The following is a 23,066-nucleotide window of genomic DNA, read 5'->3' as shown; positions in this document are numbered from 1 at the left end:
ACTAATTTCTGAATATACGAATAACAACGGCAGCGTTCAAACTCAGTTCAACAACTTGGCTCAGTTTTTTCAAAGATCGTTCCAATTAAATATACTTATCTGAGACAATTTTTTGAGACACTTCATTTTAAATACTACAGAAAACCTGCAAACCCTGACATGAGTTCAAGCCCATAGACTAGGAGAAAAGGTCAAAAACTGTGAAAACAATGAAAACCTATCTCAAACAAAACCGAAGAAAATTAAGCAATCAGTTTCATTGCCGAAAAAAAATATTCTGAAAAATTTTCAGGGGCAAAATCTATCGACACCAAGAGCCTTAGCAAGTTGATTATTTTCACAGCTTGCGGGAGCAATGTTAAGATGATTCGTCAACTAGCATACTCGGTTTCTTATAGCAGTAAAGCAGTCATGTGAGCGTAGTAACACGATGATCCTAAAAAAACTGTGTACAAACTAATTTATGGTCTTCAAGCTTGACTCGTGCTCAGTGATGTGACTCATCCCCACAACACAGACAAAAAATATGCATGATGCTCGCCAATTATTTTCATTAAAAATCGATTCAAAGCGATAAGCGATATACTAAGGTACCAAAAAACTACTTGTAGCCTAATTTCTGCTCTTAAGGAATGATTCGTGTAAGGTAAGCATTATTTGCTCTATGGAGTGAAAAATGCATGAATAGTTTCACTTTTTCCATATTTAACCAGAAAAGATGGCTCAATAATTTCATTATTTTTTTACTGTTTGCCAATTTGTTAGGCTACACAATATCGGTTTTTAATGGACAAAAGTAAAGAAGAGAAAAAAAACTTGAAATCAAGACGCTCAGCATGCATAAAAAAGTAAAAAAAAACCTGCATGAAGGCTATACAAACCAATTAATAGACGTTCACGAAGCAAAATCTTACAAAAGAACACTTTTGAACACAAACTCTTCTTTATTTTGTTGTTTGAGGTATTTTTACGTGAACACAGCTTCTTCATACCATTGTGTATATTGCGGTTGTCATTGTTTTCTTTTGTACAACTCTGTGATCTACATAATTCCAAGCATGTTCTGCATCCTTTTTGACAGCTCTGAATAACTTTGTTGACAGTTTTATCCGCATCCCATATAATAATGAAAAACAATAGCTACCGTGTCAATTGTGATAATTTGCTACAACTTTAATTGGCATGGTGATTTCAACTGTTTTCAATATAGACACAATATTTAAATTTTTTTGCTCCCAAAAAGTAGTTTTTTCCGATAACCTTTTCCTTGAAAACATGGTTCGCTAGTCAACTCTAGAAAATTCCAACCAAACAATTTCACAAAAAATAGATTAATTTTGCATTGTGTTCCACAATTCTACATCCGGGGAAATCCATGCATTGTATCATTTTATTTATCAGGTTATTTGGTTTTCTATGATTTCGACAAACGAATGGTCTTTTCGAAATCCCTCATATAGTTCATATAGTTTCCTTGGTGTTAATTGAGCAGACGATGTACATGTTCCTTTGAAACCGCTCTAACCAATGGAACTGGCTAGCTGTTTATATTTCAGAAAAACTGCACTCAATTATGCTAGTTAAAACTATTTTAAAAAAATAGGATAACATTGCTGTTGTGATTAGTTTACTCTTAGCTCTTAACCTCATCATTTTCATATACTGCTGAAATCTCATTTCTATCAAGGAACAAAGCCAATTATGTTTTCCAATGTGGCATGTGTAAGGTGTCTCAAAGCCTTTCAACAGACCAGGTCAATCTGTTTCGATCATTGAACTCAGAGGATATGCTTGTTGCTTCTAGGAAGAAACACGTGACATTCTAGTTGTTTTCTCATAAGCTCCAAGTTCAAGCAAAAATTAAATCTGGTCCCTCATTGACACGACTCAAATAACTTCAGCATAAAGACTTTGATATCATATGAGCGGGGAGATTGGAAATTAAGGCGGATCGATATTTCAATTCCAGATGGCTGGATCGGCGAAGACAATAAGTGGCCTTGTTTAAAATCGCAAAATAGCCATCTATAATCCAAAATACGGTCTTAAGTTGCGTAATGGTTGCTCTCCTATCAATGTCATGAAGGATTTACACCAACCAGCTCGTTTCAGCGGTTTCAAAATCGTCTGGAGATTGTTTTTGCAGTTAAGTTTTTTGCACCGTATTTTTCTCTATACAGTAGAAAACCATTTCATTAATTTAATATATATTAGTATCAAAAACTAAGTTTTCAGCTTTGTTGACATGAACACAATTGCTGCGCACAGAATATCAAAATAATTCAAAGTACAGCAATCACAATTTGCTTGATTTTTCATTGGAAAATAAAGAAATCTCGTTCTAACAAATTGTAGCAATATAGATTGACTGTTAATATGCAAAGCTTCAAATCGCTGCTCTCAGAAACAGAAGGAACTATAGACAAGTTCAAAAACAAAATTGCAAATTTCACTGGATTGTTTTGGTAGTTTTCGAAGCTCTATATAAGCTAATAGTCCCGTGATTTTACAAGTCAGAATGGCTTATTTGCTCAATTGTAGGTAAAGATGTCGACAAATTAGGACCAGTATTCCGTAGCTTCAGTTTTCTCAGTGCAAATTTGGCGTTATCGGAGGTCTCTGACCTGTGTAAAACCATTGTAGAATGTTCTGTACAAATAAATTAATTTGACGCAAAACGATCATAGAAAATCTGACGCAAAATGATTATCTATTTCGGAAGTCGTAGAACTGATTCAGTGAAACTGGCTAAAATTTGATTTTCAGCTTGATTGTTGACATTCAGCAGCATGTATGATATCCACGTACTAAACATAAACGAAGTAATGTCAGATGAATTGCTTTCGAAAGAGAGGTGGGGCATTTTAATTTAGAGTTTGCAGCAAGACATCTTAACCAGTCATCTACAAAGGCTTAAATTTACTTCCGCTCGGAATCTCTTTAACCAACGAATTTGATATCAGAACGATAGCAACTCAGATCACTCAAAAACGGAGAACCAAATTCTGAAAAAATAACTCACGGAGTCAAAAGATTATCCTAGCATAATTAAACTCCTGCAAAAATGTCAAGCAAACACTTTAAACAAAAAACCACACACATTTACAATAATTACTTGTTTCGAAAGCTTCTCCTAAATATGTCGATAAGAGTGAACAAATAAATTGGGCTTTGATAAGAATGAGGCATTGAATTTCGGTTGTCATGCTACTCAACCTCTCCTAATTAATTTATTCTGGAATATGTTTGCTTTTAGTAAGCTCAGCTACAAGTTGATCTCACTTCTTAGGGCAAACAAGTTGATAAAAAAAATGATGTTGACTTAAAAATACTTACCACCAGTGGAAATGGAATTGTTTTGAATAAAATAAAATAACTGGTAGATATCAGCTTTCAGTTAATCAAAGAAGCTCTCATATAACTCAAAAACTGATTGCTCATAAATTTGGGAGAATTGTATTTAGATACGGAAACAATTTTCCGAAACAAAAAATATTTCAATTTACTTTAAGTTGCTTTTATGTGACCGGTTTTTCACGAACAACAAAGCAATTTTGACCGTCTACCATTTGTTTCCAAAAGTTGTCCGATAAATTTTTGAAAACGTTTGGGTGTCTGCACAGTTTAGCAAGCTTTCAAATTTGCACTGGAGACTGCACGGGATCTCGATTTCTAGTTGAGTGCTCTTTGTATTTTCGTCCATTAAAATCTAGCATCTGGTACCGTAATAACTAGGTAAAGAACAAAGCGGTTTAACCAACTTTTCAGTTGAAGAGGAGGAAATGATAAAACTTCTCTAAAAACTTTTAAATTTCACAGCTTTTTCACGCCTAAGCTCAAATCATGCTTATGAAGCACGAATCATGCTTTAAATGCAGAGATTATGCTGTACGTAGCTTATTGGTAACATAATTTATTTTTTTTCGGTAGTCTGTTTGACAATCAAATCCAGGAATTAACCAGTTGATTGCTTTCACTTTAACTATTTTGTTTAAAAATTGAGCCTGATTTCTGTAAGAAAAACTTGCTGAAGCGAAATCTACAATAATTGGATGACCATAACGTGGGTATTTTTACTGGAGACGAAACTTATGAAACTGTATGACACTTCTTCAATATTTTCTCAGTGAAATGAAAGATTTCAGACTGAAGGTATTTATATTAATATACAAGAATATCATAGTCGCTTTACAACATTCAAAAATTCAGCAATCAAGTTAAAATAATCCTATTATTATGGGGAACCATTGAATGATATTTATTGAATTACCTTGGATTCACTAAAGTAGAATCGTGAACCGGTTGTTACAGATCTATCCGGGTAGTCAACTGTTGTATGCAAAGCGAGGCCAGTTCTGAAACAATTCAGAGCAGGATTTGAGAGAACTCGTTCTGCAGCTCATTTATTAAATTTAATTAATTGTTTTTCTACTAATGAAAACATCCCGTAGGATACATGCCAACATAATTCTAGGATACGTTTGCAGCACAATAAGTCTAAAATTAAGATATCGTCCCCACTTGTTTCCTCCCAGTTGATTTAATTGAGATAGCTATATGACGACAATGACTATGTCCATGAAAACGGATCCATGAACTCGCAGTACTAATTTGTTGTACTAGTCATTAAAAAAGAGACATACGTTTACAATACTTCCGACAGCATTTAAAAATGGCGAGAAAAACTAAACCTACACATCCTCAGAAAAACTTTAGACGAAAAAGGTGCATAGGGAGAAGATAGAAGCAACTTTGCACAAAACGTGAGAAAAAGCAGAACTAAATCCCTCTTTTAATAGCAAAAAGTTTAGAAACAAGCGCTGGTGGGGGATGAGGGTGGGGCAAGCGTTAAGGTGGGGGTGGGTTCAAGCAATCGAGAGGGGGGGCAGGGTCGCGAAGACTAGATGCTAGATGAGAGGGTTCAAATCGACAGCTGGATGAGAGTGGACAATGGGAGTGTAGGGGGGGGGGGGTAATGAGAGGGGTTGATGGCGGGGGGAGGGGTGACTGCGGGGGTCAAAGTTTTAAGATTGAAGATTAAGAACTGCCCTTCACACCATGATATCGTCTCCTGAAAACAGTTTTGGTGAATCGGATTCTTAGAGTATAGTAAGGCTTAGGGCTCTGATAGTACTTAACGCCCTCCGGGCTCTACCTGTTCATCTTGTTTTTGACAATGAAAGTTCAAATGGGTCAGACAAAAAATCGGTCAAGCGAGAAACCTCACAAGACCACAAGACTAATATAATTGATACAAACTTCATTAGAGAGCAATTAAAAAACTTTGTTTTCAATTAAATAAAAATTCGACTTATACCTTATCAGTAAAATTGAAGAAAACTTAGAAGTTAAGAATAGTTTTAGAAAAACATGATATAAAATCAGCTTCTTTTTTTCTACGTAAAATCACGAAAGACATTTGCACAAAATTCCAATAAAAATTGAATAACAAGCTGTAGGATGTGTAAACATTTCTAGTTAAATTTCTACATGCATTCAAACTATAATGGAGTAGCTGTATCAAATGAGTAACGGATGCAAAATATTTCCTTCAGAAATACCATCAAAGAAATGCTTTTGTTCAACTTCAAATCTTAACATTTTTAATATCAGGCACACAAACACTTAAACGTGCTTATTTAGAATAGAAAAAATGTAGGCAACAAAAACGTAAGAGAAAACAGTATGAATAGAAACAGCGACAAGAAAAAACAGATGACAAAAGGCAGAATTTCAGATACTATTTGGACGATTATTTACAAAATAATTGCAAAAAATGAAGCTCCAGATTACTTTTTACCGGAAATCTCTTAGCATCTCTTATTTCAAAACAATACTAATTTCAAATTAGAGTGGTCAATTAAAATGTTGATAAAGGACTGAAAAAAATCCAATTAAAAAACAAAAAATTATTAACTTAAACGTTAGTGATAAATAACTTTGGTCACAAAAACTATACGAAAAATAGAAAGAGAAAAATACTTTGCAAAAATTATTGATGAATTCAAGTAGGATGATTTTTGTCGGAAATGGCAAAAATATCTGAAGACAAAACCATTACATCGGAAATTTTTTTCAAAAAATCAAACTCTGTTAATGACCTCGTACATTCTCAGGTTTTAAATCTTCAGTTTAAAAGGACTGAAGATCCGATCATCCATTTGGGGATCAAAATGTAGCAAAACTTTTGACAAAAAGCAGGCCAAAATGAAAGCTATCACCAAAAGAACACTCAGCTCAAATATTGGTCAACATCAATACTTTTAGCCATACATTTTTAACTGTGAAGATAAAGGAATAATTATTAAGATGCAAGACAACGAATAGATGTAGCAAAAATGTACAGATAAAAGGGGCAATCCTTACCACAAAACAAAAGGCATTGTTTTTTGAAAAGAACCGATATCTCTTTGAAAGGAACCGAATTTCGAAAAACCCTCCAACTGAATTATTTTACGTTTGAAGGCCTTTGCAATGATACCACTCATCTTTCTGCGTGAAAAGTAGCGGTCGGTCGAAAGTGACTAAACAAACAAATACCCTTTAATCATAAAGTATATCTCTATAAGGTAGACAAGAAGATTGAACAAAATCGGAAAATTCCGAAAAAAAACAGTATATTGCAATTAGGTACGCTAAAAAGAAAACATAAGATGAATATAATAATACCTCGGCGAGAGAAAAAAAAACTATATATTTAGCTTTGTCATTAATGACGCCATATTATAACGCATAATACAAAAATATTCAATAAATATTTGCTGGAGTATAATTTGATACAAGAAAGTGTTAATAATTGGACATTAGAAAAGCTGTGACTTTGTATTTATTTGAGTAAGATTCGCCCAAGTTGTATAAAAAACTAAAGATAAAAAGTAAAGATAAAGATAAAAAAATCGATTGTATAAAAGAGACAGACGTTAAGTCGTGGCCTTCGTTGAACCACGGGACCTCGTCCTTGTTCAGGACAACAATAGTAAGGGTGTAACTGGGGGTTGTATTCAGAGCAGTCCCATCCACAGTATCATCATCTTGCACCACTATTGTCAACACAAACTGGTTACAGGTCGAGCCCAATTGGTTTTCGTAATCAAAGATAGCGTTGGCTGAGTTGGTCGAAAGTTGTAGCACATCCGACCCAGCGCCACTGGCTGAAATAGTATATCTGACCCAAAAGGTGGAATTAAGATTCGTCGCTCAAAAAATGGAGTCACATCCACTAGTCAGTTAAAAATTGCTCAAATAACAAAAGTCGATTTGAAGTGAGCGTGATACCACGGTCAAAACAAAAATCTTGCTGACGAAAAAATCAAAGCAAGACAAGTCCTCAATTGCACTGAGGAACAATTGAATACCCCCTTTAGAAAAGAAATCGATCAAAAAACATTAAAAACATATTAACACAGGCCCTGAATTACAATTCAAATAAGCAAAATCTAACAGTATCAGCCTCCTTAAAAGAATATTTTCAGATAGTGAGCACATATACAAACACGTCCACGAAAATAAGCAGAACAATACAAAAATCTAAAGCTTATTTTTGGTCTCTCTTACAAAAATAGGGTCATTATACAGTTATTAGGTCCGGCAGCGTCAATGTCTAAAAAATTATAAACCTTGAGCCTTTAAAAAATTGTTCGCAATTTTGAAAACAAGTTGCGTTAAAATCATAAAAAAACTGATAGATATGAATGGCTCGATCCAGTAGTTTCAAATATAACACATAAGAGAGCTGAACAGACCTATCATCAAGGAGATTAGGTGACAAAACAACAAAAAAAGGGTAAAATGCACAAAATCACTTTTTTAGATCAAGTCACATCAAAGTCGTGAAAACCATTACACATAAAAAACCATCAGAACAGATCCAAAAATGTCAAAGAGAACCAACTTGAGCTGTAAAAATTAAAACAAAATGAGAAACTAATAAAAATAATTTGAAAATTATAAGAAACGCGAATAATTACATGAAAAAAAGTGTTGCGAACAAACAGAATCCAAAAACACAAGACATTATTTAATGAAAAATAAAAGCGTAAAACTTTTAAAAACACAAGCTTTTGATGTGTTTAAACAAGAGCAGATATGAATGTCAGATACAAATATTAAAACACACGTATCACCTTTTAAAAGTATTCCTGGAAAAAAAGACAAGAAAAACAGCGAAAAAAAGAAGACAAATTGCAGCACGTGAAAAAATTTCTCTAACAAACCAAAAATCTGTCTCAGCACCGATTTCTCACTTCACATTAAACTCAGCTGGACAAAAAAATCCAAGCCATTAAACTACTTTTCTTTCGCTCCTCTTACAACTCCAGCGTGATGGAAACTCTCCTACTCTATTTGTCTTCAAATTGACAACAAATGTCTCATGCGTGTGCACATATCTTAAGAAGAGGCAGCGCTCATATACCATTTAAATCTGATTAACTTGAAAACAAAGAACAAAGAAAGAAAACAAATATTAATACTTAGTGCTTTTTTCAATTTTCGTTTTTAGCATACATTAAAACAGTGTTAATGTCTTGAGAAAAAATAAATGTATAGAGAACTTCGATAAATGACTGTTTTTTAAGGGGAGACTGATTTGAAGTAACTTTTCTCCTTACCAATAACCTCAATTGCATAATGATAGATCAGAAATCTATAGCTCATAAGCAACGTTTGTAGTTGCTGCTGGTGGTTCAAAGGAACATTTCTAAGAATTTAAAATGAAAAACTTTAGTATGTTTTCCTGATAAATATGAGATTCGATGGTGGCCTGCATTAATTGACATCAAATGGCCGTCAAAATGTAGAGAAAATTTAAACAGAAAAAGTAAACGTTTTTTTCTATCGTCGGTTTTGATAAAAGAAATTGCAAGACATTCACTGCTTTCAACATAGTATATAATAAGTTTTCAATCAGAGGGCGGTAATTAATTGCGAAGTGCTGAAACTTAACACAGTATAGAGTTTCATGTACGGACACACACTACCGATCCTAAAAATGTCTTCATCTTTTTGAAATTCGGAAGAGTATAGAATTTCAATCAAACCAACCGGCTCTTTAAATTTAAATTCCTTCTTTTGTTCAGCTGATTTAAATCTCTTAAAGAATTGACCTCTAGAATAGTTTAACCTGCATTTTCGTCATCAAATTCAAAAACAATTTCCGCAATAGACGCAACCTACCTTCGCCTTTTGATGAGCTGAAAAAGAGCAGATATGAAAGTTAGATACAAAATTTGCAACACAATTATCTTCTTTTCAAAGTATTCGTGCAAAAAAGAACGAGAAAAACAGCGAAAAGAGAAGACAAATTGCCGCATGTGAAAAAAATTGCTCTAACAAACCAAAAATCTGTCTCAGCACCGATTTCTCACTTCACATTAAAAGCAGCTGGACAAAAATTTTCAAGCCTTTAAACCACTTTTCTTTCGCTCCTCTTACCACTTCAGCATGATTGAAACTCTCCTACTTTATTTGGCGTCAAGCTGACAACAAATGTCCCATTCGTGTGAAAATATCTTAAGAAGAGGCAGCGCTCCAATACAATTTAAATTTGATAAATTTAAAAACAGTGAACAAAGAGAAAAAAATTTTCAATTTTTCAATTTTCGTTTTAACTTTCCATATGATGCCGTGAGCATATTAAGGTTAAAACAGCTCAGAGAAAGCATATGTCAAAACGATTACGATCAATAGCAGTGCTTTACTCTTCGGTAAGTTTAAAAAAATGAAAATTGAACGAAAATGAAAATTGATTTTGTCTGTGTTTTTGAAGGAAGATTTGTAATGCTATCATCAAAACTTAATAAACAAACTGCACAAATCAGGATTTGAATTGAAGTAGACCTCTTAACAAAAAGAGCGAAAAACTCCTTTTCAAAATTGCAAAACGAAGCCCCTTTTGAACTTCCTGCAGGACAAGACAAAAGAAAAAACATTTGCCATTTAAAAATGATATTATAAAGTTAACAATAGCAAGTAGGGAGCAGAAGTGGACAGTATGATCATGCAACCAATAAGGCATATCCAATTTAATGTTGAACAAAGTAAAACTATTTTGCAGAAATAAATCGACTGTCACCACAACAGGCACGTATTTTTCCTGCCCGTTTACCTACTCTTCTCAGTTTACAGGTTACCAAAAAATTGTGAGTTGCAAACGGCAGCTGGAACTTTGGTCACAAAAAACTAGTTTCTATTGGAAAGTGGCCTCAATGACCATCTGATGTAGAGCCGCTAAATACTGGGAGAAGTGCTATCATCTCAGTGGTAATGTCTTACACTGGTAAAAATAACTACAAAGAGAAATTCGACTGATGTTTGATTTTTTGTCAAAGGAAACGGCATTGAAGTAATTTTTCTCCTTACCAATTATCTCAATTGTAAAATGATAGATCAAAAATCTATAGCTCATAAGCAACGTTTGTAGTTGCTGCTGGTGGTTTGAAGTACCCTTTCTAAGAAATTAAAAAGAAAAACTTTAGTATAATTTCCCGATAAAGACGAATTGCGATGGCGGCCTGCATTGATTGACATCAAAAACATGGCCGTCAAATGGTATTGAAACTTTACCTCAAACAATTGAAAATTCGGTAAGTTTTCAAATATGACAATTGAACGAAAATGGAAATTGATATTGTCTGTGTTTTTGAAGAAAGAGTTGTAAAGCTATCATCCATTCCTAACACACTTCACAAATCAGGATTTGGGTAGAAGCAAACCTCTAAACAAAAAGATCAAGAGACCCATTTTCAAAATTGCAAAACAAAGACATTTTTGAATTTCCTTCAGAACAAGACAAAACAATAAAGATTTGCCATTTAAAAAAGATATAAAAAAGTTAACAGTAGCAAGTAGGGAACATAAGCGGACACTATGATCAAGCAACCAATAAGGCATTTACGTTTTTTTTTGTTGAACAAAGTTTGCCTGTTTTGCAGCAATTATTCAACTCTATCACTACAACAGGCACGTATTATTCCTGCGAGTTTACTTCTCAGTTTCTCAGTTTACAGATTACCGAAAAAAAAATGAGTTGCAGACAGCAGCTGTAATTTGGATCACAAAAAACTCATTTCCATTGAAAAATAGCTTCACTGACTATCTGATGTGAAGCCGCTTAATACTGTGAGAAGTGTTTTATTCTCAGTGTTAATGTCTTGAGAAAAAATAAATATAAAGAACTTCGATTAATGACTGTTTTTTTTCAGGGGAGACTGGTTTGAAGTAACTTTTCTCCTTACCAATAACCTCAATTGCACAATGATAGATCAGAAATCTATAGCTCATAAGCAACGTTTGTAGTTGCTGCTGGTGGTTCAAAGGAACTTTTCTAAGAATTTAAAATGAAAAACTTTACTATGTTTTCCTGATAAATATGAATTTCGATGGTGGCCTGCATTAATTGACATCAAATGGCCGTCAAATTGTAGAGAAAATTTAAACAGAAAAATTAAAAGTTTTTTATCGTCGATTTTTATAAAAGAAATTGCAAGACATTCACTGCTTTCAACATAGTATATAATAAGTTTTCAATCAGAGGGCGGTAATTAATTGCAAAGTGCTGATACTTAACACGGTATAGAGTTTCATGTACGGACACAGACTACCGATCCTAAATATGTCTTCATCTTTTTGAAATTCAGAAGAGTATAGAATTTCAAGCAAACCAACCGGCTCTTTAAATTTAAATTCCTTCTTTTGTTCAGCTGATCTAAGTCTCTTAAGGAATTGACCTCTAGAATAGTTTAAATTGCATTTTCTTAATCAAATTCAAAAACAATTTCCTCAATAGACGCAACCTACCTTTGCCTTTTGATGAGCTGAAAAAGAGCAGATATGAATATTAGATACAAATTTTACACCACAATTATCACCTTTTCAAAATATTCGTGCGAAAAAGAACGAAAAAAACAGAGAAAAGAGAAGTCAAATTGCAGCACGTGAAAAAAAACGCTCTAACAAACCAAAAATCTGTCTCAGCACCGATTTCTCACTTCACATTAAAAGCAGCTGGACAAAAAATTCGAGAATTTAAACTACTTTTCTTTCGCTCCTCTTACCACTCCAGCGTGATTGAAACTCTCCTACTCTATTTGTCTTCACATTGACAACAAATGTCTCATGCGTGTGCACATATCTTAAGAAGAGGGAACAAAGAGAGAACAGCTCAGAGAAAGCATACATTAAAACACTTACGGTCAATAGCAGTGCTTCACTCTTCGGTAAGTTTACAAATAGGATAATTGAACGAAAATGAAAATTGATGTCTGTGTTTTTGAAGAAAGATTTGTAATGCTACCATCCATGCTTAATAAACAAACTGCACAAATCAGGATCTGGGTTGAAGTAGACCTCCAAACAAAAAGAGCAAAAAACTCTTTCAAAATTGCAAAACGATGGCCCTTTTGAACTTCCTTCAGAACAAGACAAAACAATAAAGATCTGCCATTAAAAAATGATATAATGAAGTTCGATTGATGATTGTTCGCTTTTTCAAAGGAGACATTGAAGAAACTTTTCTCCTTACCAATCGTCTCACTTTCAAAATGATAGATCAGAAATCTATAGCTCATAAGCAACGTTTTTAGTTGCTGCTGGTGGTTCGAAGGAATTTTTCTAAGAATTTGAAAAGAAAAACTTTATTAGATTTTCCCCGATGTACATGAATTTCGATGGTGGCCTGCATTATTTGACATCAAATACATGGTCGTCAAATGGTAATCAAAGTTAGCCTAAAAATTGAACGTTGTTTTCTTCTATCGTCGGCTTCGATAAAAAAAAGGCAAGACATTCACTGCTTTCAACATACTATATAATCAGTTTTTGATCAGAGGATGGTAATTAATTGCTGATGTGCTGATATTTTAACAGGCAAGCCGCTATTTTAATATAAGTAAAAATTATTTGATGCCTTATTTCAAAAATTTCTATTTGTGGATATATGTTTTTAGTTGAATACACAGCTTACTTACAAAATAAAACCCGGAAATTTTAACATGAACGATTTAACATTGGCGGGAACTTCATGTAATAACGCACATTAACCTAAAAATATCTTCATTTTTTTTCAATTCGCAAGAGTAAATAATTTACAAACAAAGAACCACCTGACACTTTATTTTCAATTTTCTTCTTTTCTTAGGTGATCTGCGTCTCTTAGTGACTTGAACGCATACAAAATCCTTTAATCTGCTTTTTTTAATCAAATTAAAAATAACTATTCTCAACAGACGCAAACCTACCGATGAAGTTAAAGTAATCCGAAGATCCAGTACATGATGACTGAACAATAATGCCAGTGTGGGCCTGGGTGATGCCAGGGTCCAAGTTATCCTCGTCATAAACATCCAGCAGAAACAGATTCAAATCAGCAAGCACGGTAGTTTGGTACCGAGGATAGTCTTCGTCAATGTACACCTGCAACACGCAATTAAAGAAAATATTAAGTTTGGCAGTGATATACTATGCTAGATTACTTCAGACAGCAGTGTCAAGTCAAAATTCTCAGCTCAGTTTGTACCTTCATGCGCCAATCTTCCATTTTATAAAGAAAACATAGGATGCCGTATATTTGAACAGCACAATTCAGAAGTTGTGATGCTTTCTGACATTGATGTCAATTTCTAGTTCATCAGTCTAATTTCGGTACGCTATGTCCACCAATCTTTCTGCCTATGAGCAAAAATAAATAATTCTCTTTGCGACAGTTTAGTGATAGCCTGGACTGCATCCAAATATATCATGATGTAGCAATGATGAAAATTCGTTAAATGGTTTTTTAGATCTCCCATTATCATTTTCCAGTGGAAAAAATACCACATGAAGAGGCAACACCATTGTGTTTTCTCGGGACGGAAGTAAAAGCTTGACCATAAAAAATGCTGTAAATTGTTATCCAAAATGCTTAGTTGACACTGAAACGAGGATAATTGGTTAACAAGATATAACGTTGAATTTTTATAGGCAATTACCATTATGTCAATAGTTAGAGCAGGTCAAAGCTGACAGCTATCAGAGGGCAGAAGGAACATGGATTCAAAAAAACTTCAAATACAAAATCAGGAATTCAAAAAATAGATTTTTTTTATTCAGGATGCGTTGAGCACCATCCAAAGAAAAATTTCACTAGAGATTTCCTATAATTCTGATGAAATATTTTTTCCTTGAGAATTGTTTCTTGACAAATTCAAATCAGAAACTTTTGTTCAGAGACGATAAAACAAATTAGTTTCATCAAAAAAAAAAAATAAAAGGAGTCTGCTCCCAAAAATGGGTTAGAGTTGGTTACCAAAAATCAACCAACTGGGACAAATTAACCAAATGAATAAAAAGAAAATCTAATTGATAACTGTTTAACCACAAAACAAAATCTTCGACAAAATAAAAAAAAACTAATTTTCACAAAAGGATCAACAAAAGGATCAACTATTTTCATTCAATTGTTATAAAATTAATTCGAAAATGAAATGAATAATTTTTTAAAAACAAAAATTGGTAGCCAACGTCAAATCCAAACGAAAATAATATCTGAGAATACGTGAATATCTGAAAAAAAATATAAACTAAATCGTTTTGAAAAGAAAAATTTTGAGATTTGAAAGAAAAAAGCAGACGTTTCAACTTATATATTTGATCAGAAAGGACAACAATGAAAAGCAAGCCATGAGTATTCCCAAAAAAGTTTTGAAATTATTTTTGAGCCGAAAAAAGGAATTTATAAAAAAAACACCTAAACATAAAGAAATTCACCAAATTTGGAAAAAAAATTGTGATAAAAATGACAAAAACACATTACAAATATCGCTAACTATTTTTTCAGGTGAAGTTCATACGGAAACGAGAGTGAAACTGTTGACTTACTCCGGAGTCAGTTTGTTACAAAATAAAACGTATAAGAAATTATGGACGCACTACCCCCTAACAGAACATCGGTTACTGGCTTGCTTACAGAATGGTCTGCCAAATGTAGCATGCCAAATATCTACCAAATATCAATTGGAAAACATTGAACGTTTGCAACTAACCCAAGTCAAATAGCATTACTCCTGACGACAATAGAAAGCATAAGTAAATCCAATTGATAAATAAGTAATCCGCTTGAGTTAGAACACTCTAGACAATTTTTAGTGATAAACTGAAATCTAAAAATACACTAAAAATCTAATAAGCTTTTAATTGAGCAAATAATAGATAACCAAACGATAATCAACATAAATTTCAATTTCTCACAAAAATACTTCTCGATAAAGCTACAAAGAATGAATTTGGCATGGTTTTAAAAAGTATGATAGAATCATTTCTATCTAAAAAAATTCTATTCTACATTCGCTTTTATTTCAGCAGCAAACTTAACTTCGGAGTGAGAGCAATTGTGATATCTCTAAGCGTGAAGAAGAAGCGTTAGAAGTTCTCTTGAGAAGTCAAAGAGTGTTCTAGAAGAAAAACTCAAAGAAGGTCAAGCAAAAATTTTCTTGAGGGCAATTAAACAGAACAAGTTAACATGGAACAAAGATAGAAATGCTGTTGTTTCTTAATAAAAAATCCCTGAGAGACTGTTCGGTTTTTTTCCAAAAGGTAAGTTTCCATCCAACTGGAATGGACAATCTGTAATCAGAAATTCTTTGAGGACATGGCATAACTTATCAATAGAAATTCGGAAAATAAAACAAAACAATTTAAGGAAAAGTAAATATCAAAATTGTTAAATGTCATGAAAGTGTTTGAATAGTTGAAAAGTTAAAGGTTTTGGAATTTATTTCCTACCAGTAGTACAAGGAACAAACCATTCATCGCTTATAAAGTGATTCCTAAATCGTAAATATTTAAGCAAAGTTTTTTGTTCAACTTAAAAATTTCAAAGTTTCATTTTATAGATTTTAAAAAATTCTGAACTGAAAACAATTCATTTTTACTATTATTTTGGTTGGTCATACTGACCACTTGCGGTAGGTTGGTGATGATGGGTGGTTCATTGGTATTGTTGACAGTGACAATGATGTCAGTGGGTGTCGGGTCTGTTTGTCCTGTTGTGTAGGCTGCCACTGACAATGTGTAAGTCGCCTGGTTCTCGTAGTTGTTCGCAAGTGTCGACGATGCCCAACTTATTTCGCCAGCTGGAATACAACTGTTTGATAGATCATGAAGAGACATTTATGATTCTTCCGTACGATATCATAATTAAAACAGAACCAAGCGTGACACGAATTAATTTAGCTTAAACGATAAGCGACTGTTGATGGGCTCGATTTTATCTTTCTTAGCGGGTTGGTGGTTGTGGTGGGGTGTAGAGGTATAAAGATTCCGAGTCATTCTGAAAGTTAATATGGTCAAGCAAATCGTCAAATTTTGCTGGATAAAATGAAGATTATTTTGCACAAAATTTGTCATTCAAGAGAAAAAATGAGTCCAACACGTTAATTTTTTCAAACTGTATATAAACATAGCCGCTAGAATGTTTGCTGTAATAAAAATTCACAAGGTTTTGACGCAGAAAAAATCTAAAGCAGACAATTTGTTTGTAAACAAACTGGATACTAGTCGGGGTATTAAGCCAACCTAACTCTCTTTGATTTTATTTGTGGTGCTCTGAATTAGGAGAGGCATCATAATTTCTCTTTTATCAGGCCTCAGTTTCACTGCAGAAAAAAACCGATCTACCGGAAGTAGTTGGTATGCGTTCCGTTTCAATAATTATCATATAACGCATCAAAAAATTTTAGCTATATCATAAACAGATTCGCTGAATAATGAGAGCTCATTTTTTATGATAATGAACATATCTGACGCCAGACAACAGGCGCTATAGCTTCGCAGAATTGCAGTCTGAAAAAGATAACTAAATAACAGACCACAAGAGAAACTTCTCCTCTTTGAAATAATGATGTTGTGTCATATTTTGAATAAGAATCTGTATAAATTATTGCTGTTTCTATAAGCTGGTCTTAAATAACCTTCAAATAGAGTTACACTCATTTGATCTAATCTCAATAAATTGAAGCAAGGAAGTCATTTTTGAAAGTGAGGAAAATCATCTTTGAGTGAGGTCAAGTGTAACCAAAAATTATTCACGCACATGAGAAAAAACGCTCGACTAAGAGTGAAAAACAACTCCACCCACGCAATTCGGACAAAACTTTATAAATGACTGAATTAAAAGAAGATTTGAATTAATCGCGACTTCAAATGTTTGGGGAAAAAACTTGATGACTAAATATAAAAACAGCCGGAAGAATTCTGGAAGGTAATTTAAGCGTCAGACCTTCCAAACAAAAGCATAATTTCAGCCCAACATTTTTCAGAGGTGAATAAAAGATTTGTTAAAGAATAAAAAACGTTGACGTAACATGAAAAATTTTGAGTCATTGAAGAAAGCAAATATAGAAAAAAAACTTTTTCAGAAAGACGCCCGTTTTTAAACCTTAAAAGCGAAACTTTGACAAAGATAACTCACTGAAAACTGAAACCAATTTTGATTTATACAAAGATAACTCGGGAAAAACAAAAACAAATCAGCTCACAGCTCAAAAGGACTGATCGGCCTGAAATTGTCCCAACCAACCATACAATTAACTTATCAAGCAAACGACACATTGGAAGAGCATAAGGCACATAATATTCTGAAAAACTGGACTGAAAAAAATGGTAACAAAAATTCAGGGTTCACGAAAACAACAATTTTCTTTGTTTTGTCGTATCAAGGTCTGAATATAACTATTTAAGCTTTGAAAGCTCAGTAACATTAAATAGCTATTCTCCTGTTAAGATAAAACAGTGGAAACGGACTTAAAGGATTTGAAATAACAAAAACTTTGCTAAAAACTCAAACCACTGTTAAAATGCAATTATGGAACCAAATTTCACTGAATTTCAAACAACTAACACCGAACGCAAACTAAATGTTACTAACGCAAAAAAATTACCCGACGGTTCACAGAATGTTTTATACTAGTAAATCAAACCAAATTCGACAAAACACTAGAACAAATTTTCAAAAATAGCAAAACTCGGAGAATTATGCGTAAAATTCTAAAAAACAAAAAATCACAAGTCACAAAACAGACAATAGATTGAAGAATTGTCAAAAATATGTCGCCATATACTCATGAACAGATAATTTGCCATATAAAAAAGAGGTTTAAAAGTCAAGAAATTATTGAAAAGGCCAAAAATCAACTTAAAAAATGATAACACATGAGCCGATTCTGTACTTGACACACATTACTAAGTTCTTAAAAATAGTGTAATATCAAATCAGTGCGGGCCAAAAATAAATGCATAAATGCAGCGTAGTTCAAAAATTCAAAGTTTTTTCTAATGTAATACACCCCCCCCCCCCCCCCAATGAAATTATAGCCCGCCATTATGGTATATTTACCATGATTTGGGGGAGGGGTGCTTTAAGTTATCTGACCACTAAGCGGGGGGGGGGGGGGTTCTATACTATGAAAGACCGAAAAATTCTACAAATACTCCAAACTCCAAAAATTTAAGCCACATGAACGAAAAACGGCTATATATGTGTGCTACTCTCTCAAAAAGCCCCAGCTGTCGCTTCTCGTCTATCAATAACATTTTCTGACAAGATAGGATTAAAAAATATTTTCCTTCTGGGAACCTTGATCAGTACCTGCATTCATAACTAATGTGCATCAGAAATCAAGGTGTTTCTCAATTCACAATGTTCAAATACAGAAGACAATGTTGGATAGTAAATAAATTGAAGTTGAAGTCAGAATCAATTGCGCCAGTGCTAAATTAAAAAAAGTCTAGAGAAAAGTAACACCTTTTTCCAGCACCTGCAGTCACATTTAAAATCACTAACTTGTTTCATCCATAACAAATTTGGAGGCAGCCCAAGAGGGGTCAACACTCATGCTGAACTTAACGGCGAAGTTCGGTGCAGCTCCATTGACAGAACAGTTGGACAGTAAAACCCCCTGGGGAGATTCGTCATTCTCTAGCACGCTTACAGCTGTAGGGGTGCAGGTGGTGTCAGGTGCCACATCATCCTGGTCTATGATAGTTACTGTCAGAACTGCATTCACACTATCTACTGACACCTCGCAGTACTCCGTAGCATCTGCTTCGAAGTCCGCTGTCGTGGAGTCAAACTCAACTGAAACGCGTTGTTGCATCTCCTAGTGTTATTTGTATTGTACCAGTTTTTGATTCCTTTTCTCTAGACTGGCCTATTCTATTTTTTATTAAATTTTGCTCAAGTTTTTGCAAAATTTGTTGGCGTTGAGGCGCAAAACAGAATTATTGAATCTGTGACTTCAAGTTACCACCATTTTTGAAGAGTGAGAAGAAAAACGGTTTCCCAAAACTCATTAACAGAGAAAATAGAAATATAGATGTGACAAAAATTCAACGCTAGAGAAATTCTCTGTTTTTATGCGTCAAATACTGGGACAGAATATTGACTTATTTGGTTTCCGCACGTTCCCTTATTGAAGACAAGATTTTTCTACGCGTAGTTTTCAGTATACCGTAGATTCTCAGATTATTATTGTACATTTTGATTTCATAAGAGTTTTTATATCTGAGTAGATAAGATTGCCTCCAGTCCTCCACATTATCTTAGCTTTAGAAAAATTCAATTTGCCCACTTTAAGTGATCCTTGAGTAACTTGGTAATTCATCGTCAAAATTCTGCCTGTTCTTCCATTAAGGGATAATTTCTCAATTCTTTCGCATGAACTTTATTTTCAATATTAAAAAACTTTTCCCAGATTGATGCCTCTGCAATTGTCTTATTGTATTTCGATCTTTGTGGTGCCAATGAAAATTTTATTAGTGATGAGGCTTTCTGGCATTGGGTTTTTAATTTAAGATTTTGGTGCTATAATTAAAAAAGAATTCAATATATGCCAAAAAATGCGTTTTAGAGCAATGAAGAACCTCATTAACTTCCCTCAACAAAAAAATTGCTGCAATCGATGCCCAAACTCACGTTGAATGAGAGCTAAAATTTTGGAGAGGTTTTGTCTTTATCCAGTTTTCTCTTTTAGCAAAAATCCCAGCACGCAATGTCGCAATTTTACGGATGGCCACTCAAGTGTCTTCCCTCAGAATGTGACTGATGTGGTGATGAAATTGTTCAGCGCGCTCTTATGTGTGAGAAAGGAAGACGCATTACTCAATGACACAACGAAGTTCAGGATATGAGGATATGTTGGTGCCCCACATATAACGACACCCTCTAATATGCCTGACACAGACACTGAGGCCAAACCCAACAGTAAAAGAGATCCGGAAGCAAACGATATCCAGAAAATTGCGCAGAGAAAACGAGGAACTACAAGGAAGCTTGCCACAAGAGCCACGATTCGTTTCTTCCTTAGTTTTATGTGAGGATCACAAAATGGCCAGAGAAAGTAAACTTTTTGCAAAAGTTAGAAGAACGTCTTTCCTCGAAAAACATTACAGCGTAATATTGAAATGTGTCAAAACGAGGTTGTGTTTTGCCAATTGTGCGTGTGTCCAACCTTTGCATAAAACGTGACAGGTAAAAGTTGAAATCTTTTGGCGCGATCTTCGCCTTAAAACGATAGAAATGGGGATGAATGTGACGGTGTGCGATAATACGAGTTACCGCATTGAATTAAGGACTCAAAGTCCAAGTCCAATGAGGCATGTAACCATTTATAATCTATTAAGGATGATTGATTTACTCCTTTAGTTTCCTTTTGGCCCGCCCAAAAATGGGAGAAAAAAGGGGTTTCAGGACAGAATTACATAGAATTTTGTATATCTGTGACACAAAAAAGAGGACACAGCTCTACAAGATGCACTTACTTTACACTCATCCAATAAAAGAAACGAGTAAAACTTGAAAAGACAAAAAAGAAAAAGATACAGAAGTATTAAATCTATGGATTGAACAACAAAGTTTAACTGACTGGAAAGCAACCGATATCAAAAAGTTAAAAATTTTTAACATACATTTAGATCAATGGTGTCTCAGAAAAATGCGAAACAAGAGTTTCAAAAACACTGTGGAAAAAGCAATTTTTACGTTCGAGTTTTTTTCTATATGCTTTATCTTTCATTTGTTTTCAATTCAAAACAGATATTTTAGCCCAACATTTCAACTCAGCAACACAACGCTTTGTTTATCTGATCACTGAAAGTTGTACAATCAAGTTTCTTAATCTTTTGAATCTTTGATGTGCCTGACACAGACCCTGCAGTTAACGAGATCCAAAGGTTGCCTTTACCAAATTGCGCAGAGAAGAAAAGGAGGACACATTCCATTTGCTCCTAATGTTGTGATAAACTTATTAAATAACAATTCGTTGCTGTTTAATAAGTTCTTTCAGTTGAAGTTTTAGACGAATCGGAGAAGACTTGGGGCCCAATTAACAGGGATTTTAGAGATCCCATTAGTGTATAACCTCTATAGTTCTAAATATTGGTGCGAGTTGCGTTAACAGAGCAATCACATGAACCCCTTACATTCTTCTCAAACAGTACAGCATTCTAGGACATACTTATTCAAAATCAGGCCTGAACCTAAATCATAGAAGCGGCGCTGGCCTCCATCTGCAACAGCTGTTGAAAAATCGCCATTGAAACAAAGAAAAGCACTCATAATCTGGCATGATCTCCTGAATAATTCAGTGACACCACAAAAGAGCAATAGAAACAATCCTTTATCAGTCAACGAATTGAAACATATCCTGACAAAATACATCGATCAAATATTGGGCCTCGTTTGCTGTAATTGATTTGGGGCACCCGATCTTTTCAAAGGTCTGTGCGATCTGAAATTGCTCCTGTTATTAGTGTGAGACGTCATTTGATTTCCCCAAGAAAAAAGAAGTCGCAGTATTATAAAGCAGAACTAGAGCGAATTCAACCCGCGTCACGAATTGAAGTGAATTTGTCCACAAAGAGGAAAAATAAGAAAAAATAAAAAAAATACATTCAGTAAGTCAAAATTTCTTTATGCTTTTTTTGTTGGTTTCTGAATAATCTTTGCTAGTCACTTTTGATTTCTTAGCTGTGATCTCTGGGGCAACTTTTGAGATTTCATTATCTTGGAGCTGACGTCTGAGATCGTTGCTGAGGAATTGACTCAGTGGTGCTATAAGTGCAGTGGACATGTTGCTTGCTTATAGTTTGGATGAACCGCTCAACAGTAATGAATGCTTCCTTAGTAATATGGTACTTTGCTTAATCAGCACAGGCAGTTTTTGACATTTTGATGTCTTGGAACTGCTGAAGGCAATAAAGTTTTCAATTCTATTCGACTGAAGTGTAAATACTAAATACTACTAATATGCATACTGTTCGTGTTTATTCTGCATACATTTTCTGTTCTTTGAGTTTGTAAATTTATGCAATATGTCTTTAAATTTTAACTTCCCTAGTCGACTAGAATTCCATAAATGACGTCAAAAGCTACAAATTCTGTTGGAAATGAAATTCAAATGGATAGGACCGCAATCAACGATATAGCGAATTCGACAGTCCTGGAATGCAAAATTGCGCGTAATTTCATTGAAGCAATGCCCGAACTCAGATTTCAAGGACAAACACCAATTAGAAATGATAAAGACCTTGATGATACTCCCGTTGCAAAAAGTGTTAAAAGGAGCTGTACTGTTACTAGTCCGTTGGAAGAGTCAAATTCAGTTGTGAATTTAGAGAAGACAGTAGAATCAAGCATTAAAAGATCCATTGATAATTTAGTTCCGTGTAAACTTCAAACCATTAGGTCAGAACTGCGCAATACTATCAGTGCGATTGTCGATGCCAAAAATAGTGACCTAACAAATGAATTCGATGGCAAAGCCATTTTGGAAGATGGCTAAGCTCAAAACTCTTTCTGAATCGGAGCTCATAGAAACGTATAACAGAAGATACAATATCAAACTGCTTTGTCTACCTCCATGTTCAACTGGAGGTAAAGAAAATTATCAACAGACATCGAAGTTAGTGTTGATGTTGCAGCGGACATAGGTATGAAATTGAAGGAGGAGGACATCTCAACTGCGCACCGTCCGCAGTCAAATTCCGAAAAAAAACCAATAAAAGCAAAATTTGTGCGCAGAGTAACAAAACTTGGC

The 23,066-nt window shown here is 34.2% G+C and overlaps 1 protein-coding gene across 1 annotated transcript in view; it reads right to left on the bottom strand.

Moving 5' to 3' along the window:
- Window positions 1–23,066, bottom strand: part of LOC142334910 (uncharacterized) — a 66,886-nt gene that overhangs the window by 12,687 nt on the left and 31,133 nt on the right. The window contains exons 7-11 of the mRNA XM_075383238.1: window positions 18,815–19,108; window positions 15,931–16,106; window positions 13,236–13,410; window positions 6,920–7,151; window positions 4,271–4,355 (exon numbers count right to left, since the gene is read on the bottom strand). Of these exons, the coding sequence (XP_075239353.1) occupies window positions 4,271–4,355; window positions 6,920–7,151; window positions 13,236–13,410; window positions 15,931–16,106; window positions 18,815–19,108 (962 nt within the window). The remainder of the gene's footprint in view (window positions 1–4,270; window positions 4,356–6,919; window positions 7,152–13,235; window positions 13,411–15,930; window positions 16,107–18,814; window positions 19,109–23,066) is intronic.

This window comes from Convolutriloba macropyga, chromosome 2 (genome assembly GCF_964194025.1).
Source record: "Convolutriloba macropyga chromosome 2, txConMacr16.3, whole genome shotgun sequence".
NCBI lineage: Eukaryota > Metazoa > Xenacoelomorpha > Acoela > Convolutidae > Convolutriloba > Convolutriloba macropyga.
The sequence above is the reverse complement of the archived record's forward strand: the minus strand, read 5'-3'. Positions and strand labels throughout refer to the sequence as shown.